At 43.3% G+C, this 18938-nt stretch overlaps 1 protein-coding gene across 2 annotated transcripts in view; it reads left to right on the top strand.

The window, feature by feature from the left end:
* The first annotated feature begins 209 nt into the window (after nt 1-209).
* LOC133401199 (zinc finger protein 407-like) overlaps nt 210-18938 on the top strand; it is a 191738-nt gene continuing 173009 nt past the window's right edge. For both annotated transcript variants that reach the window (XM_061673891.1, XM_061673890.1), the window contains exons 1-3: nt 210-288; nt 1581-2260; nt 2468-4600. In XM_061673891.1, the coding sequence (XP_061529875.1) occupies nt 1684-2260; nt 2468-4600 (2710 nt within the window). In that variant the 5' untranslated portion in view covers nt 210-288; nt 1581-1683. The remainder of the gene's footprint in view (nt 289-1580; nt 2261-2467; nt 4601-18938) is intronic.

Raw genomic sequence — 18938 nt, 5'->3', positions numbered from 1 at the left:
CATGTTGTTGGCTCGACTAAAATCTGCATATAGCTGCTCATATTAAAAGCAAATACTGTAATAAATTGCATCACAACCTGTGACCTTAAGTGGATTTCATGGTTATGACACTTTATGACGCTTGTTTCTCCCACGACGCTTGAAAGCAGCATTGGCCTAAACAGATGAAGTCGGAAAAAGGCGGGCAGGAATTACGCCTTCATGTGACGTCTCGCGCTCATGCTACGGTACGCCATTTGTGTCTAGCAACAAAAAGCGCGGACAGTGGCGATATTTGGACAATCAAAGGTCAGTTTGTGTTACTGAACGCGTTCCTGTAGCAGTATTGGTCCTGTCCTACATCGCGAGGTGGCTGAGGCCTACGTATGTGTGTGCTAACTGCTGTATATGCATTATTTGTGTACTGTTTCAGGCGGTCGATGCTAGCCTCCTTTTTGGGCCTCTGTGCTGCCGTCGTTTTCTGGATTTTTGACGATTAAGACCCACCTTTCACTTCGCTGTGATTGGTGTGTACGGCTAACGTCGAAATTCTATTGGTTAATCTTTCCATAACTGTTGCGGAGCCATGTTGTAATTTGTTAGCTCGCCAATGCTCCACGACAATCATTTTTTTAACAGTGTACTTAATATCCAAAAAGAAGGCAGTATTTACACCACTACACGTTTCCAAGCAGTGTTGGTTGTAATGTATTATCATGACTCGCGGTACTTTAAATAGTGGGACTTCGTTTGATCAACTCAGCGTTACTTTGTAAACTAATACTCTTGACTGCAGAGTAGCACAACTACTGGGAATTCATAGCAAACCTTAAACCAGAAACTATCCAACTGAATACCCTTTGGGCGTTATTCAGTGACCGTCACAATTTCTTGAGCTGTGCTTCAATGGTTTATATGTGTTGCGCTCTCCCCCTACCTTCCAAGTTTGTAACCGCCGCAAAGGAATCTCCTTTCGCACGTTTTACAAAAGACATCAAAGGTATTAAGGTTTCGCTGTCTGTTTTTAACAGCTGGCTGCTAAATTCTAGACGACGTCTGCCAAAATGGACTATTTGCTTTGCATCGATTCTACAAAAACAACTGCGGGAAGCATTGATGTCATCTCAACATTATTGTTAATGGGGTGATGCATTCACAGATAGTACAGTTATTCTATAATTATAAGTAGCTCTGAGCTTCGTGAGCCTATTCGGTTCACCCAGTTATGCCCTGGGCCTTATAAAATACTTTTTAATTGGCCTCAAAGTGCCAGATGACCATCCTCAAGAGCCTTTAATGGATAACATGCATATTTGATTGAAACATACAATTAGTGTGCAGAAATAAACTGATTAAAAAAAAAAGAAAAAGAAAACGTTTACGCTATAAATGAGCCTGCCTACAATATTTTTTCAACTATGTGCTTCTGAAAACACTAGATGGCGACATTTGCACGTGTTTGTCATTTCTGCTACTTGGAGGTTTGTCTACAATGCATTTACGGTTGTGGTTTACCTGAATTCATTTTGTATGTCTGACTGGTGAATTAAGGTAATACAAGATGGCAAATAAAGTTATGTGCTGTGTCTCATTTTGCGTAGGTTATTCATCCATCGTCAACTCAAGTTTTCAATTTTATGTAAATGAAGCAAGATAATACATAGATCAGAAACGACTTTCGAACAGCGGGCTCCTTTGGACAGAATGCCAAAAAGGGGATGCCCAGTTGTCGTGCACATGGATGATGTACAAGCGAAGTCACCCAGTAGGGCTATGACACCTGAAAAACAGGATGGGGGACCTACTCAACGGCTGCAGGCAGACACTGTGACTGAAGATGTGAATACTCGTTGCTCAGTTTGTGACTTCTCAGCAAAATGCCCAAGATCGCTGAAGATTCACTATGCACGGAAACATAAAAAGAGCACAAATAAAGCTGCTGAACCTCTTGAGGACAGGCAAACCATTTCTGATGATTGTACACGTGAAGTTCAAAAAGAAATTGACATGGAGACAGAATGTCCTGTTGAGTCAAATCCAGGGTTAGGGCCAGATGATCCAAGATCTGCTTCTCTCGACAATGATGGTGGTAACTTTGCAATATCAGACAAGCAGGCAAAACAAGAGCAGGGAATATCCAGTCAAGAGAGAAGAGTGAGCAAACGAACCCCCAAACCCAAGATAATCTACTCATGTAACTTCTGTGGCCTTGAGTTTCGGGACAAATCTCCTCTCGATGTACATATACAGCGATACCACAGTAAAGACAGCCCACGCACTGGTGAGTATTTCCTCTGTGCATTCTGTCATTGATATAATATACCTTCCAAAATAATTACACATTTATGTTTTGAATTTCATTTCTGGTGAATAGATATTGAATACCACCAAGATTAGGGGGGATTAGGGGTCAGCAGCGTTAATCATTATTAATATATGTGTAGAATTGAATTACCTTAAGTAGCTGTGTCTTTGAAATATCTTTCAGTTGATGCAGACGTGTACATGGATGAAGAGGACGCTGAGACCACTGAAAGTGCTTTCAAGATAACCCCTGCACAAGGGGAGCCAAAACGTACAGGGAGCAGATTGAAGCTGAATTGTGCAAACTGCGATTTCAAGGTTTTCACAGTTTCGTTGCTGGAGAGCCACGCTCGTGTCAAGCACCCGGGCCTGGATTGGTACCGCTGCAAATTGTGTAACTTCTTTTCCGCTACATCTGAATGGATGGACAAACACCTGTGCTCAGATACTCACAAGCAACATATGAGCAGGCATAATAGTGCTTCTCATTCCTCCTATGTTGAGAGAGTAGCCAAAGGAGATGGGGGTGAAGACGGCATAGCTGGTGTGGCTCAGGAAATTAAAGAGGCAATGGAGGCTGCTAAAGTTGTAGTGGATGAGGAAGACTTGGAATCAGAGCCTCCAAAACCTAAAAGAGTGAGACCAAAACAAGCATCTTCAACCAAATGTGGTTATTGCGGCTTGGTGGTGTCTAATGCTACCAACCTCGGTGTCCATGTCCGCCGTAAACACAGCAAAGAGTATGTATACAGGTGTACTCTGTGCTGCTATAGCTGTGTTACCAAAGGAGACATTGATCGCCATTGTATCACTAAGAAACACAGGAAACGTGTGCAACAATGTGAAAATAGCAGCCCTGTCAAAAATCTTGCAGGCCCTTTACCCCAGGAACCCACAGATACACAATCCCAGGAACCAAAAGAAGCTTCTTTTACCAGAAACATGGAGCAGGAATCACAAGGCTCCAAAAAACACAGTGATGAAGAGCAAACACTGTCATACACATGCTCAGTAGAAGGTGAATATGACTCTGTTGCTTGCAGTCACTGCAATTTTATAGCTCACTCAGTCCCCTCCCTCGATCTTCATGTGAAACGAAAGCACACAAGAGACTTCGAATATGTCTGTTTGGCATGCAGATACTATGCTGTAACAACCGGCGAAATGTCTCGCCATGCCAGTACAGAGAGACACAAGCAGAAAAGCCTGAAATTCCAGGCACTACAAGGGAATGGTGGCCAAAAATCTTTGCAGTCCCCGGCTGGACTCAGTGAGGTTATTGATCTTAGCGGTGCAACAGTTCATGTTGAGTCTGAACCTTTAAGCCTTTCAGATGAGCTAAAGCTAAGTTCAGAAGAAAGCCAAAAAGAAAAAAATCAGTACGCGGTGACACCTTCTGTTCCTGTTGAGCCTGTTGATGCTGTGGGGATGTTAGCTGACAAAGCAAAGGAGAAGAAACCAGAGAGCATTGCATCTTCCTCTGGTGATGCTCAAGATGTGACGCACTTTACAGTAGAGCAAACAGCAGAGGCTGCGAATATGCCCCAAGCAGAACTTGAAGTGGTACAGTCTTCACAGCAAGAAATTCAAGAAAAAGATGACAAATTCATGGAAGGGACAAGTGCAGAAAAAAGTTCGAATTCAGTTCCAAGAATGTCTACTGCCCGACCTTTTGATACCTGCATTGTGTCCGTAAAGGCCCTCCCTAAGCAGGAGCAGGCATCGCTGGAGGGCGTTGCACTCGAGGGTGAGGTTGTTGTTAAAGGCTTGACAGGAGAAGCACCAGTACCGTCTGGACTCTTGTCCCATTATGTCAAAAAGCTTAAACACAAGGAAGTGAGCGTTGAAACCAAAGTGAGAAGCACCCGAATTCGCTGTGCTGACTGTGGCTTTTTGGCAGATGGCCTAAGCGGCCTGAATGTCCACGTGTCAATGAAGCACCCAACAAAGGATAAGCAATTCCACTGTATGGTGTGTGGCAAGTCATTCTACACTGAGAGCAACCTGCATCAACACCTGGCCAGCTCTTCCCACCTCCGAAATGAGCAGAACAGCCTCGATGAACGTGATGACGGCAGAGCGTGCTTCAAGTGCACAAAATGCACAGATCGCTTTGAAACGGAGCAAGATCTGTTCATTCACATCAAGGAGAAACATGATGAGCTGCTGAAACAAGTCAACAAGTATGTGATCGAGGACACAGAACAGATTAATCGTGAGCGGGAGGAGCACCAAGGCAACAAGTGCAAGTACTGTGGCAAGGTGTGCAAGAGCAGCAACTCCATGGCCTTCCTGGCACACATTCGCACACACACTGGTATGTATACTTGTTTTACTACTACAATAGGCTAAGTGTGCCAACCCTAATACTATGTTTACATGATGTTTGTGGCAGCTAGGCAATCATGGTTGAGGCTATTGTGGACAAAACGGGATGGCCGTAACACAACACGGGGGGACAGGTGGGCAAACATTTTTCCACGGGTGGGGGGGTCGCCGTCTCTGACGTCATAGGCTGTTCCGCACTCCTTGAATGCTGGCAGCTAGATCCATTCCAGACATCCACCATCCACACACAGATGTAATTGTGAATATTAATCCGCGGCGAACTAATATGCGAGTGCATTGGCTTGAGGTTCTACCTGTGTGCTCGGGACCTGCTTTGGATAAGTCACAGGAGTTGACTAGACCAGACAAAACACTTCCGCCGCTTCTGCTGTTCAGAAGTAATGGTACTTTTACTCTGTTACAATGATCTAAATGTCGCTCGCTACTTTTATTTATCAACTATTACTGCTACGACTTCGACTTCTGCATCGGCGCTGTTTGCGACAATCGTTTTTAAGTCTCATTCACCAATCACACAACATCTTCCATTGGGCTTCCCGGGCATAGGTATTAACACTCGATAAGCCAGCCCTGTTGATTGTTGTGCCTGAGTGGCGGCCATGTTGGGAAAGTCGGTGTTATCATGAAGGCAACGGCGCGCTACTCGTGTTTACATTTAGAGAAACAAAAACAACAGCTTTCATGTATTTTAGTATTTGTCTAGCACTGTCTGCCCAAACGTGGATATTTCAGCTCACTTATAACTTGAGAAAACAGTAAATTGTTCAGTAAATTGCAGATTTGTTTTTGTAGTTTTGACTGTGCATATACACACGCACACACACACACACACACACACACACACAGCAACATCAGAATTTGCGCATTTTATTTTGTAATTTTTTTTATTGATGGTTAAAAGTTACTCACTATTTACTCAGTACTTGAGTAATTATTTCACTGTGTACTTTTTACTCTTACTCAAGTGGAGGACGAGGTTCTTTTTACTTTTACTTGAGTCCCATTATTGTCAAGTAACAGTCCTCCTACTTGAGTACAATATTTGGCTACTTTACCCACCTTAGGAGCAGACATCCTCGATTGCTACTCTTACGTTTAAGAAACATTTTTCCTCATCAGATCAGCCAGTGTCATATTTGTTGCACTGGTCGTTTGTATTTTTGCGTTGAGGTGCTGCGGGTCGTGGCCCTGGTTGTGGTACCAGCGGAACCGTGAAGCACACATAACATCAGCGACGAGCTGGTCCGCTAGTACATCTTTTATTCATTAGGAAACGTGCCTACAATTATGTAATTAGTTTACGGATGTTAATGTTAAATGTATTAAGCGACAGAGCGATGTTCAGGATTATGTCACAACACAGAATGAACTAACTTAAAATTCAGAAATGGCCAATAAAAACAGAAAAATATTGTACTTAATATTTTCCTGGATGATGCATTTGGGATTAGCCTTTGAAGTTGGTAATAGTGAAAAATGAAGTGAAACACAATGATTTTAGTCACTTCTTTTCCAAAATGAGAGTGATTAAAGAGGAGGATGCTATTCATGTGGCACAGCTTAAAGCAGGCATCGGGTGCAGGTGGAGATGGGCCTGGCTCAAGTTGGAGGCCAAAACTAAAAAGCAAAGAATTGAGGCAAATTTAATTTTAATCTTAAATTTGTACATCAACATGTACTTGAGCGGTGTAAATACATGTTTTTCTGCGTGAATAATTTTTTTTTTATTTTGCCTTATTGTACTCTTCACAGTGTTCCAGATTTGCTTAATTTATGTTAAAATAATAATAAAATTGTTTTCAATAATAATTAAAAATATTATTTTTAATAAAAAAAATACCCCAGGCAGGGGCCTGGGGTATCACCCTTTTTATGCCTTTGGTGTTTGCATGTTTGAATTACAGCGTTCACTCTTTTTGGGTAGTAGTCTTATCAGCATGGCCCGTCTTAGAGTATTTTGCCCACTCTGGTTAATTGTGTTAAAACCATCATATTGTTGATTTGTATATTTTCTTTATTATTATTAATTATTATTATTATTATTTACATCGAATCGTAATGTGTTCATTTTCTATTTCCACTGTATATGGTTCCATGCCTTTGGTGCACATTGTGGTTTTCAAAGCAGGTCACAGCTCTTACTCCTCATTAAAATGCATGATCACAAGGTGCTCTTATTCTGAAACTGTCAAGTTGTTTAATGTAAGTAAAAACTTGACAATTATACAGATGGGATGAACTCTCAGTCCCAGGGCACAGCAGGCTAGATTGGGCCATAAAATGAGCTGAAAGTGCCATGGCAAGATAGTGTAGATTGGGCCATAAAAATGCTGGTGTAGTGAAACCTTGTGTCTTATGTAGTTGATATTGTATAGACTGAGAGAAAACCTTAAACCTAAACCTTAACTTTGGTCCAAAAATCTTCTGATTCTTTAACTAGCTCACACTCAATAAGATTATTTATTCTTTTTTTTTTTTTTTTTTTTTAAGAAGAAACGCCTTTTATAAAACATGTACAATACATTCAGATGAGATGTGATCCTTTATCAATGAAGTGTAAGTTACAGTATTGATCCTTGTAAATGTGAAAAAGTTTGAGGAATGTATTTTCTTTTCCTGACCTCACATTAAGTTGACTTAACTTGTGTTACGCTGCATAATATTTGTAAGCAGCATTTTAAAGAATTTCGATATACAGTAATTCGAATGAACCCTAGCATAAAGAGAGAGATTCAACCTCCTTTTGGCACACAGTCCTAATGTTATAGCCACTGTCTACTGTAGCCAGGTAAAAGCTGTTTCAGCAGAGGTGACGGTAAAGACTGATTAGGCTTCGGACCAGCTAGAGAAACGCTAATGGACTCTAGATTGGGATTCCCTGAGCAACGGTTGCGTGGTCAGAGACATGTGCGACTCATAATTGATGTGTCCATTACCAAGACTCAGTTGTAATTATAGTCAATAAGTCTCTGTAAATGTGTTAAAGCTGAGGCTAAAAGCATTGGAGGTCCAAAGAGAGGTGGGCTAATAATTTAAAATAATCAATGCAGACGTATTCAAAGCCTTTAATTTCCCTTGTGTCTGGACGTCCACAGTTGTGTGTATGTGTGTAAATGGTAGCATGTCTAGTGAATGTGTGTGTATGTCAACCTTCATGGCCAGTTGATTATCCCCAATCCATTAAGATTTATCTTGTCATTTATAATGCAAAGCAGAACATTGCTCAGGGCTTTGAGTGGGAAATGTTCGACAGGTTAAGAACATGTGGTGTTCTGTTACATTTCCCTGACCATGTATATTAATTGCTTTTAAAATCAACTTAATGCACGAATGAGATGTGAGAGAACCATCAATAAATGCCCTTTTCTGCCTTGAATGTTTCATTCCCCCTCTACTGCTCACGCATTAATGAGCCTTGCAATCCACAATCCATTTTCCCTGTCTGTGGATGGTGTATGTAGATATTGTAATGCATTTCAACAAATCACAGCAGTAAAACCCCCAATTTGTCAGTATTTTTCGTGCCAAATCTGATCTATAATTGCCAATATTTTATTTCTCGAAGCTGTGAGAATTGGAGGTTAAATACAAGATTGTGAGCACAGTTATGTTCTTAATGACGGAGTGTCTATTCATACTGTATGTTCTTCAACCTTAAGAATATAAAGTCTATGACATGTCGGGCTAAGCGATGTCAACAAGTCAAGGGCACATTCTGAATTATTTTATTTAGCTTTACCTTTCTCATGCTTATGATTTACATTTTTGTTCAAGAAATTGCACTTCCACTTAAATTTTAGCCCCTCATAATGGTGGAAAACACCAATTTGTCTTCATTTTGACAACATATGCCATTTGGTATTATTACTTAAGTTCCCTCATTACAGTGAATTATTTCCTTTTTATATGGCATACATTTAATCTTGGATTTGTTTAAGGGGCTGTGTAGCAGCTCAATTGAGTTTTGCCAGTTTTGAGGCTGGGAGCATGTCCAGATCCTTTTAATTACGACCTATTTTTTATCCTTTGATTAATCACTGAAGGTAGTGGGAGGCTGCACACAGATTTGTCCAGTTGTCCCTTAAAGAAAACTTGTGCACATTTCCATTTTCCCCAATCAGGGTACTACTGAAATTTGCATCTTTAGACTTAAATTGGTCACTTTTTCACTTGAGTGATTTGTCTGACTTAAGCCTCAAATGGGTCTACATGCCCAAGATGCACATTCACACAATTGATGTGATGTGATTAAAACTGTAACTTCATTGGCATGATTTTTCATGTGACAAAAACTTGCAGTAGTTACAGTGGGTATGGAAAGTATTCAGACCCCCTTAAATATTTCGCTTTTTGTTATATTGCAGCCATTTGCGAAAATCATTTAAGTTAATTTTTTTGCTCATTAGTGTACACACAGCACCCATTATTGACAGAAAAAAAACGGAATTCTTGATATTTTTGCAGATTTATTAAGGAAGAAAAACTGAAATATCACACAGCCATAAGTATTCAGACCCTTTGCTCAGTATTTAGTAGAAGCACCCTTTTGAGCTAATAGAGCCATGAGTCTTTTGGGGGAATGATGCAGGGAGTTTTTCTCACCTGGATTTGGGGATCCTCTGCCATTCCTCCTTGCAGATCCTCTCCAGTTCTGTCAGGTTGGATGGTGAACGTTGGTGGAGAGCCATTTTCAGGTCTCTCCAGAGATGCTCAATTGGGTTTAAGTCAGGGCTCTGGCTGGGACATTCAAAAACAGTCAAGGCGTTGTTCTAAAGCCACACCTTCGTTATTTTAGCTGTGTGCTTAGGGTCATTGTCTTGTTGGGAGGTGACCCTTCGGCCCAGTCTGAGGTCCTGAGCACTCTGGAGAAAGTTTTCGTCCAGGATATCACTGTACTTGGCCGCATTCATCTTTCCTTCGATTGCAACTCGTTGTCTTGCCCCTGCAGCTAAAAAACACCCCCACAGCATGATGCTGCCTCCACCATGCTTCACTGTTGATGATGAGCAGCTTCACAGGTGATGAGCAGTGCCTGGTTTTCGCCACACATACCGGTTTGTCCGGTCCGCAGGGGGAACAGGTGGATTTGGAAGAGGAAAAAGAGTTCCAAGGCAGGGCGGCCAGAGCCCAGGTGTCGCTGTTCGCAAGACGCTTGGCGCAGACATGCGGCGTCCACTTCCTTCCCAACGGAGCTTGCCCGTGAGCTGCCCAGGCACCCTCAAGGGTAGCTCGGGCACTGGCAGGGTGCCCTGCAGCGGGGAAGGGCCTGATGTCTCCTCGCCACCTCGTGGTCAGCGGTGGGGCTTCCTGGCTGATCCAGTCTTCGGCAAGTTGGTCGAACGAGCGCGCTCAAACAAAGGCGAACCTCCGGCCTTTATGCCCAGCCGAAAAGGGGGTGTGGTCAGTGGGTTTCTCACCTTCTTGGTCATCAAGCCAGAGTCCCAAAAAAATAATTATTTGTTGGTGAGACTTTTCAAACTGGCTCAGTGTGAAAGCTAATTAACTTAGCGTCATAGTGAGAAACCAATGTCCGTGTCTCCGCTTTGATGAGCTCCTTCGGACTGGCTGGTAATTCATTTAGCGTCCGTATGAGAAGTTAAGTCTGGTAAAATTCAGAAAATCACATCTGATTTTTAAAGAATTTATTAGCAAATAAATAAGTGGAAAATAAGTATTTGGTCACCTACAAACAAGGAAAATTTCTGGCTTTCACAGACCTGGAACTTCTTGTTTAAGAGGCTCCTCTGTCGTCCACTCGTTACCTGTATTAATAGCACCTGTTTGAACTCGTTATCAGTATGAAAGGCAGCTGTCCACAAGCTCTTGTGTGGGGCTCCACACAAGATCTCACCCCGTGGGGTCAAAATGATCACAAGATCAGTTTCACACGGGGGGACCGAGTGAATGACCTGCTGAGAGCTGGGACCAAAATAACAAAGGCTACCATCAGTAACACACTACGCCCCCAGGGACTCAAATCCTGCAGTACCAGACGTGTCCCCCTGCTGAAGCCAGTACATGTCTAGGCCCGTCTGATGTTTTCTACAGAGCATTTGGATGATTCAGAAGAGGATTGGGAGAATGTCATATGGTCAGATGAAACCAAAATAGAACTTTTTGGTGAAAACTCAACTTGTCGTGTTTGGAGGAGAAAGAATGCTGAGTTGCATCCAAAGAACACCATACCTACTGTGACACATGGGAGTGGAAACACTCTAAAGGATGCTGTGTGCCTCCCCGGATACTTTAGCTGAAGTTTTATGTAATCATCCATCCATTTTCTGAGCCACTTCTCCTCAATAGGGTCGCGGGCAGGCTGGAGCCTATCCCAGCTGTCATCGGGCAGGAGGCGGGGTACAGCCTGAACGGGTTGCCAGCCAATCGCAGGGTACATACAAACAAACAACCATTCACACTCACAGTCACACCTACGGGCAATTTAGAGTCAGCAATTAATGCATGTTTTTGGGATGTGGGAGGAAACCGGAGTGCCCGGAGAAAACCCACGCAGGCACGGGGAGAACATGCAAACTCCACACAGGCGCGGCCGGGGATTGAACCCCGGTCCTCAGAACTGTGAGGCTGATGCTCTAACCAGTCGTCCACCGTGCCGCCCTTTATGTAATCAACAAAACTAAATTTGTAACTCATATCTAATAAATACGTCAGCCTGACTTTGGAAAATCAGAATGCCTAAGTGTCGGAAAACCTTATATTGGAGACGTGAAAATAGAAAGAACAGATACTCCCCAATAACCTCCTCTGTTTTAGTGCAGCATTTTTACCAACAGATGCTGTTGTTGAACCGTGCTATTTCTCCTTTTTGTAGAGATTGTGCAATCTGGGGTGAGGCTGGCTGCTTGCTGTCGTGCTTCCTGATTTGAACAGGAAACACAAATTCACAAAATCTAAAGATGAAATCATGGACATTTTTGGATAAAAAGAAAATCAATATGAAGCACAGACCAGAGAACTAAAATGGAAAATAATTTTATTTCATTACGTTATATATTTTTTTTACTTCACATGCATGTGTCCCTGCAACCAAATGCTGAAGCCAGCTGTAAAACTGCAAGTGTTTTAAAGACAAATGGTCCAAAATTCATCCTGATCGTTGTGCATGTATGATATGCAACTACAGTAAACATTTGGTTGAAGTTATTGGTGCCAAATGAGGTAAACCACTGAGATCCAAGGGTTCATCTGCGTTTTCCTCCCTGTCCTGTGAATGTATACACGTTATTTTCAATAAAAATATGAAAACACAAAATTATATGTGGTATTAGTTTACGCACTCTATTTTTGTGATTTAGATTAAGATCAGACCACATTTGCTGACCAATTTATGCAGACAATTAAACCCGAAAGGGTCCACATACTTTTTCCTCCCACTTTGTGGCTTGGTGACTGTGTTGTGATGTATCTGTGCATTCACGGTGTACTGTATAAGACTATGTGAAATGATGTGTCTGGCTTTCCCACAGCCGCTGTGATTTTGAGCCTTGTGAGTACAGACTTGCCTTTCAATCTTCATTACTGGCTGAAGATTCAATGTGTCGTACTTCCTGCTCACAGCAAGTGAACTGTGAACAAATTAGTGATCTACACAAAGTGCTTAATCAAATCACCAGCTATCCCGAGATTGAACATTGTCAAATGCCTTTAGATATTCACCCACAGTGACAGTAGTTTTGAGATGCCAATATACCTGTCATATAAGTATGCCATTGTAGTGTTGCAGTACTCAACTTATTGTAAGTACACACCATTTAACTCACTACAGACAGACAGAGTCTGCTTAAAGTAATGCCACACAATTGTATTTATTAGACATATCATTTAAACATTCACATTGCACGGTGGAAAAAGTATGTAAACACCTCAGCTAATCTGAAATCTAATCGGAGTCACCAAGCTCAAATCAAGTCCAATCAATGTGACCAACTATTAAAAAAAAAACAAAAAAAAAACATTGTTCTAATTTTGTTACCAGTTTTTGTTTTTTTCTCCTCAAGAAGCGCTTTCAAATGTGAACGTCTTGCATTAAATAACTCTCATAATACTTAAAATTAAGAATTGTTAACATACATTAAGATGGAAAGAGTTACACAAGTATATTTAAAATCCTTAATGTTCACCAATCCACGATAAGACAGTCAATTGTTCCTATTAATGGAGAAACCCTAGCACTGTTGCCACTCTACCTACAGGAGTGCATGGCTGTCCTGGAAAGATTACTGCAAGAAGACAGCACAGAATGCTAATTGAGATGAAGAACAACCCTGGAGTGTAGATTTAAGACTTTGAGAAATCTTTGGCACCTGACAACATCCCAGTTGAGAAATATATGAAAAGTAAAACATTAAACACAGATGGCTGTCACAGCAGCAGACCACAGAGGAAGCCACACGTCTAAAAAAAACAAAAAAAAAAAAACATTGCTACAGGTTTGAAGTTGGAAAAAACAAAAAGCACCTGAATGTTTCACACTGCTACTGGCAAATTATTATGTGGACAGATGAAACCAAAGTTGAATTGTTTAGAAGCAATACACAATGCTGTGTGTGGAGAAAAAAAGGCACAGCACAAAACTATCAAAACCTCACACTGAGGGCTAGCAGCTACCTCAGGTCCTAGGCACATTGCTATCATCAATGGAAAGGAAAAGTTAAGACCACCTGTCTGCCAATTAAATCTTAACAGAAGATGGGTGATGGAGCAGGGCAATGACCCAAAGAATATTAGCACATCAACAACATCACATCAACATAATCAACAGAAGAAAACACGCCTTCTGGAGTGGCCCAGTCAGACTCCTGACCTCAACTCAAGTGAAGATCCTGTGGCATGACCTCAAGAGAGCGATTTGAACCATACATTCCAAGAATATTGCTTTACTGAAAGCATTCCTCTCTTGTCAAGAGGAATGTTCAAAATTCCTCCTGACCGTTGTGCAGGTCTGATATGCAACTACAGGAAATGTTTGCAGTTATTGCTGGCAAAGGAGGGTCAGCCAGTTATTAAATCCAAATGTCCACATACATTTTCGACCCTGCACTGTGACATATTTTTGTTTTGTTCAGTAAAAATATGGAAACCTATTTATCAATTATTTGTGCGGTATAACTTTAAGAAAACTGTCTGTTGTTGGGACTTAGATGAAGCTCAGATCACAGTTTATGACGAGGTTTAAAAATACCCCCACTTATGTGAATCATTTTGTGCAAATGATATTTCACACAGGTGTGACAGTGGACGACTGGTTAGCACATCTGCCTCACAATTCTGAGGACCCGGGTTTAAACCCGGCCTCTCCTGTGTGGAGTTTGTATATTCTCCCCGTGCCTTTGTCGGTTTTCTCTAGGCTTTACAAGAACAGGATTTTTGGGGCCGATCAGCGAGTTAAAAAAACAAAACAATAACCTATCCGATCACAAGATGGAGCTATGTTGTCACGTATGGGCAGTAGCTGGATCCAAGAGCAGGCGGAGGCAGATGTAAAATGATGAACAGTTTATTGAGGAAAGGTAATGGCGGTGGTCCTAGCTGGGTTGGCAGGCGGTGGCGTGGACAGGTGGCAGGGCGTGGTGAGGACAGGCGGCTGGCTTGGCGGCAGGAATGACGTGGATAGGGAACACGGGAGAAAACACTTAGAACAAGGAGACACAGGAGTAAAAAAAGGGAACGATGAATAGAGTGATTTACGTGAGGTAAATGGGCCCTGGTACCGCTGGAAGTAACTGCAATACTTTGGCAAGGATTTCCTGGAACAGGCAGGCTTATATACTGGTGGTGATGAGGCTGATTGGAGACAGGTGCTGAAAACAGAGAGGGGATGGGGGGAGAGAGAGAGGACGCAAAGCACCCACCCGGCTCCAATAATGGAACTGCAGGGCAGTATATGACAGTACCCTCTCAACGGACGCCTCCCGGCGTCATGCCATTTCTCTCCGGGTGAGCCGCGTAGAAGTCGTCCAAAAGGGTATGATCGAGTATAAGCTTCCGGGAAATCCAAGACCGCTCCTCCGGCCTATACCCTCCCCAGTCGACCAGGTACTGGAACCCTCTCCCCCTAGGCCTCACGTCGAGGATGCGTGACACCGTTAAGGCCGGATGGTCGTCAATAATCCGGGGGGGTGTGGGGGGGTGTAGGGGGTTCGGGCGGACGGCTTAGGACGCAGGTGGAGACAAGCTTGAGCAATGAGACGTGGAAGGTTGGGTGAATCTTTAAGGACTGTGGAAGCTTCAACTGGACAGAGGTGGGAATGATGATTTTGGTAATTGGGAAAGGGCCAATGAATTGGGGAGTGAGCTTACGGGATTCAGTTTGAAGCGGGAGGTTGTGAGAAGAAAGCCAGACAGATTGGCCCACCTTGTATTCGGGCGTTGGGGAGCAATGACGGTCCGCAAGCTGTTTATTGCATGCGGCGGACCACGTCAACGCTGCACGGATGTCTTTCCACACTTCCTGGATTCTCTGGAGATGATCCTTGACAGCGGGGACTGCCACTGCCTGTTCCTGTTCTTTGAATAATGGCGGTTGGTAACCATAGCAAGCCATGAATGGGGACGTAGTGGAACTGGTGAGGGAGTTTTTGGCGTACTCAATCCATGGGAGGAATGAGATCCAGGAGGAGGGGTTGCGTGCGGCAACACAACGAAGGGCTGATTCTAGGGATTGGTTTGCCTGCTCCGTCTGGCCGTTGGTCTGCGGATGATATCCTGATGACAAGCTGGCTGCTGCGCACACCGCTTTACAGAATTCCTTCCATACCAGGGATGAGAACTGAGGGCCTCTGTCAGAGACAATATCGATGGGAATACCTTGGACTCTAAAGACATGCTGGACAAGGAGGTTAGCAGTTTCGAAGGCGGATGGTAGTTTGGGGAGGGGTACGTAATGTACAGATTTAGAAAAGCAATCGACAACAGGGAGAATGATAGTTACCTTCAGAAGTAGGTTGACCGGTAATGAAGTCCAGAGCGATATGGGACCAAGGGGGGATAGGGATAGGCTATGGACGCAGCAGCACAGCTGGGGGCAGATGTGAAGAGCACATCTGCCCCTCGGGCACAGACGGAGCAGGCTTGGATGAACTCCCGGGTGTCTTGAACAAGGCTGGGCCACCAGAAATGCTACCGGATGAACTGAATGGTGCGGGTGATGCCAGGATGACAGGTGAGTTTGGAGTTGTGAGCCCACTGAAGAACGTCAGAGCGTGCAGAATCTGGTACGAACAGGCAGTTTGGAGGCCCAGTCTTGGGATCCTGGTGAGTCTTTTGGGCCTCCTTAACCACCTGTTCGATCTGCCAAGTGGCTGCGCCAACGAAGCACGAGGAAGGAAGAATGAGTTCCGGTTCGTCAGGGCTGGAGGGGGGTGAGTAAAGTCTAGACAGGGCATCTGGTTTGCTGTTTTTGGAGCCAGGGATGAAGGAGAGATTGAAATTAAACATGCTCAAGAAGAGAGCCCAGTGAACTTGTCGAGGGTTAAGGCGTTTGGCGGAACGGAGGTAAGAGAGATTCTTGTGGTCTGTCCAAATGATGAATGGTAGTTCAGTCCCCTCCAGCCAGTGCCTCTACTCTACTCATCTGTCAGTAATAAATGTTTGGAAAACTGCAGGGGCATTGGTTAAACCGAATGGCATGACCAGATACACGAAGTGTCCGAGAGGGGTATTCGTCCCCCTCTCGGATACGGATGAGGTGGTAGGCGTTTCATAGATCCAGTTTGGTGAATACCTGGGCGTCACAGAGGGGTTGAAACGAGGGGTCGGTGAGGGGAAGCGGAGATTTATTCTTCACGGTGATATTGAGAGCACGGTAGTAGATACATGGATAGAGAGTGGTGTCTTTCTTTTCAACAAAAGAGACGCCGGCCCCAACTGGAGAAGAAGAAGGTCGAATGAGTCCGGAAGCCAGAGAGTCATGGATATAGTCCTCCATTGCCCTTTTCTCAGGTCGGACAAGGTTGTAGAGACGGCTGGAAGGAAGAGGGGCCCCCGGCAGCAGATTAATTGCATAGTCATACAGGCGGTGGGGTCTGGCGGGGGGTAAATAAATGGCCAGGTCTTTACGAAACACAGGAGAGAGATCATGATATTCTTCAGGGACTCTGGAAAGGTCAACTGGCGTGGAAGAGGATGGCGGTTTACCAAAGGGAAGTATAGCTGAGAGCAGGCAGTGGTAAGGACAGGCGGCTGGCTTGGTGGCAGTAATGACGTGGATCAGGAACACGGGGGAAAACACTGAGAACAAACACAGGACACAGGAGTCAAAAAAAGGGCACGATGAATAGAGTGACTTACGTGAGGTAAATGGGCCGTGGTACCGCTGGAAGTAACTGCAATACTTTGGCGAGGATTTCCCGGAACAGGCAGGCTTATATACTGGTGCTGATGAGGATGATTGGAGACAGGTGCTGAAAACAGAGAAGGGAGAGGGGGGGGAGGACGCAGGCGCCCTTCCGGCTCCAATAATGGAACTGCAGGGCAGTATATGGGGCCGATCAGCGAGTTTAAAAAAAAAAAAAAAAAAGAGCATCCGATCACAAGATGGAGCTATGTGTCTCTTTAAATGACTTGTTCATTTACTGAATATACTTGTGTACTGTATACTGAGTTTATTTAAAAATATCTTGTCAGGTCATGTATTGTAATCAGTCAGGTCAAACCAGCATTACAACATGACAGAAATAATGGGTGCTAACTTACTTTACTTAAATTACTTAATTGTAGTTAAATTACTTCACACACACCGAAACTTTAGCGTATGATTCAACAGAATGCTGGTACAACCGTTAGTGCTAGCACTAGCTTTCTAGGCTACATTAGGTTTTGTTGCCTGATTGTAAGCCGTATCGTATTAAAAGTATGTGAACATACCTCGAGCAAGCCTTGATAAAGTCCTCTCCCGAGCACCGGTGACCACCAGCGCAGATTTCCCCCATTTTGTTCTTATAATACACACCACACGATCGATTGTTTATTTCGTGTCCTGTTGAGAGATAAAGCCCAGTAATCGTAAAAGACGGGATGCGGTGGTATCGGAATACAAGATTTTATTGTAGTATTTTATTGCAGTAGTCTGACATAGTGCAATCGTGAAAGATCAAATTTGTCTTGTCGTCTGATCGGGAATTACGTGTTGTCTGTGTGTTTTTTTTTTCTCAAATAACTTTATTGGCTGTTTATATTTACAGTACTATGTCAAAAGACACGTGACAAGTCTAAAAAAAAAACGTCTTTTGGATTCAAATATACTGTACACGAGGGCGACACGTAGTAAATGTCTTTTGCGGAGCCAATCAATGACTGGCGAACTATGACATTAAAGCCGATCAGCATAAAATGCTAATTATCGGCCGATACCGATCAGATCGGTGTAAAGTCTAGTTTTCTCCGAGTACTCTGGTTTCCTCCCACATCCCTAAAACATGCGTGGTAAGTTAACCGAAGACTCAAAATTGCCCGTAGGTGTGAATGTGAGTGCGAATGGTTGTTTGTTTATATGTGCCCTGCCATTGGCTGGTGACCAGTTCAGGGTGTACCCCGCCTCTTGCCTGAGGATGGCTCTGATAGGCTCCAACATAAGTGGTATGGAAAAGGGATGGATGGATATTTCACACAAAAATTTATACTTTGAGAAATTAATAACAAATAAACAAATTAATATAATTTTGAAAAACTGAATACACACAGATGTCGTGGTGGACGACTGGTTAGCACATCTGCCTCTCAGTTCTGAGGACCGGAGTTCAAATCCCAGCCCCGCCTGGGTGGAGTGTGGTTGTTTGTTTATATGTGCCCTGCGATTGGCCTGTGACAGTGTGAACCCTGCCTCTCGCCCGAAGATAGCTGGGATAAGCTCCAGCATACCCACAACCCTAGTGAGGATAAGCAGTACAGAAAACGGATGGATGAATACACACATTAAATCGAGCAACGCTACATTTTAGATTACAAAATTAAAATTCACAACATTTCAACCACGGGTGAGTCTAATCATCGTCATTTGTGCTCACTGAGAAATGAATGAATAATATGTTGACAACTGGATACGCTCCAGTATTTGTGTAAACTGCAGGTCTTAAATGAATTTTGTCCCTTACAGAGCATGTTTCACATTTGCTAACAAGTGAGTTAAGATTCTTTTAAAGTTTCAAGTATGTGTTTGTCACATGCTATTGACTGTAGATAGTGACCATTGGCCCTCATTGCTCTTAGACAATGGATGGCAAGCAGAAGTTGTTTAACTCTCGCACCACCCCCACCACCACTTACAGTATTAATGGAAATAATTAGGGAGA

This window comes from Phycodurus eques, chromosome 4 (assembly GCF_024500275.1).
Source record: "Phycodurus eques isolate BA_2022a chromosome 4, UOR_Pequ_1.1, whole genome shotgun sequence".
Classification (NCBI taxonomy): domain Eukaryota; kingdom Metazoa; phylum Chordata; class Actinopteri; order Syngnathiformes; family Syngnathidae; genus Phycodurus; species Phycodurus eques.
The sequence above is the reverse complement of the archived record's forward strand: the minus strand, read 5'-3'. Positions and strand labels throughout refer to the sequence as shown.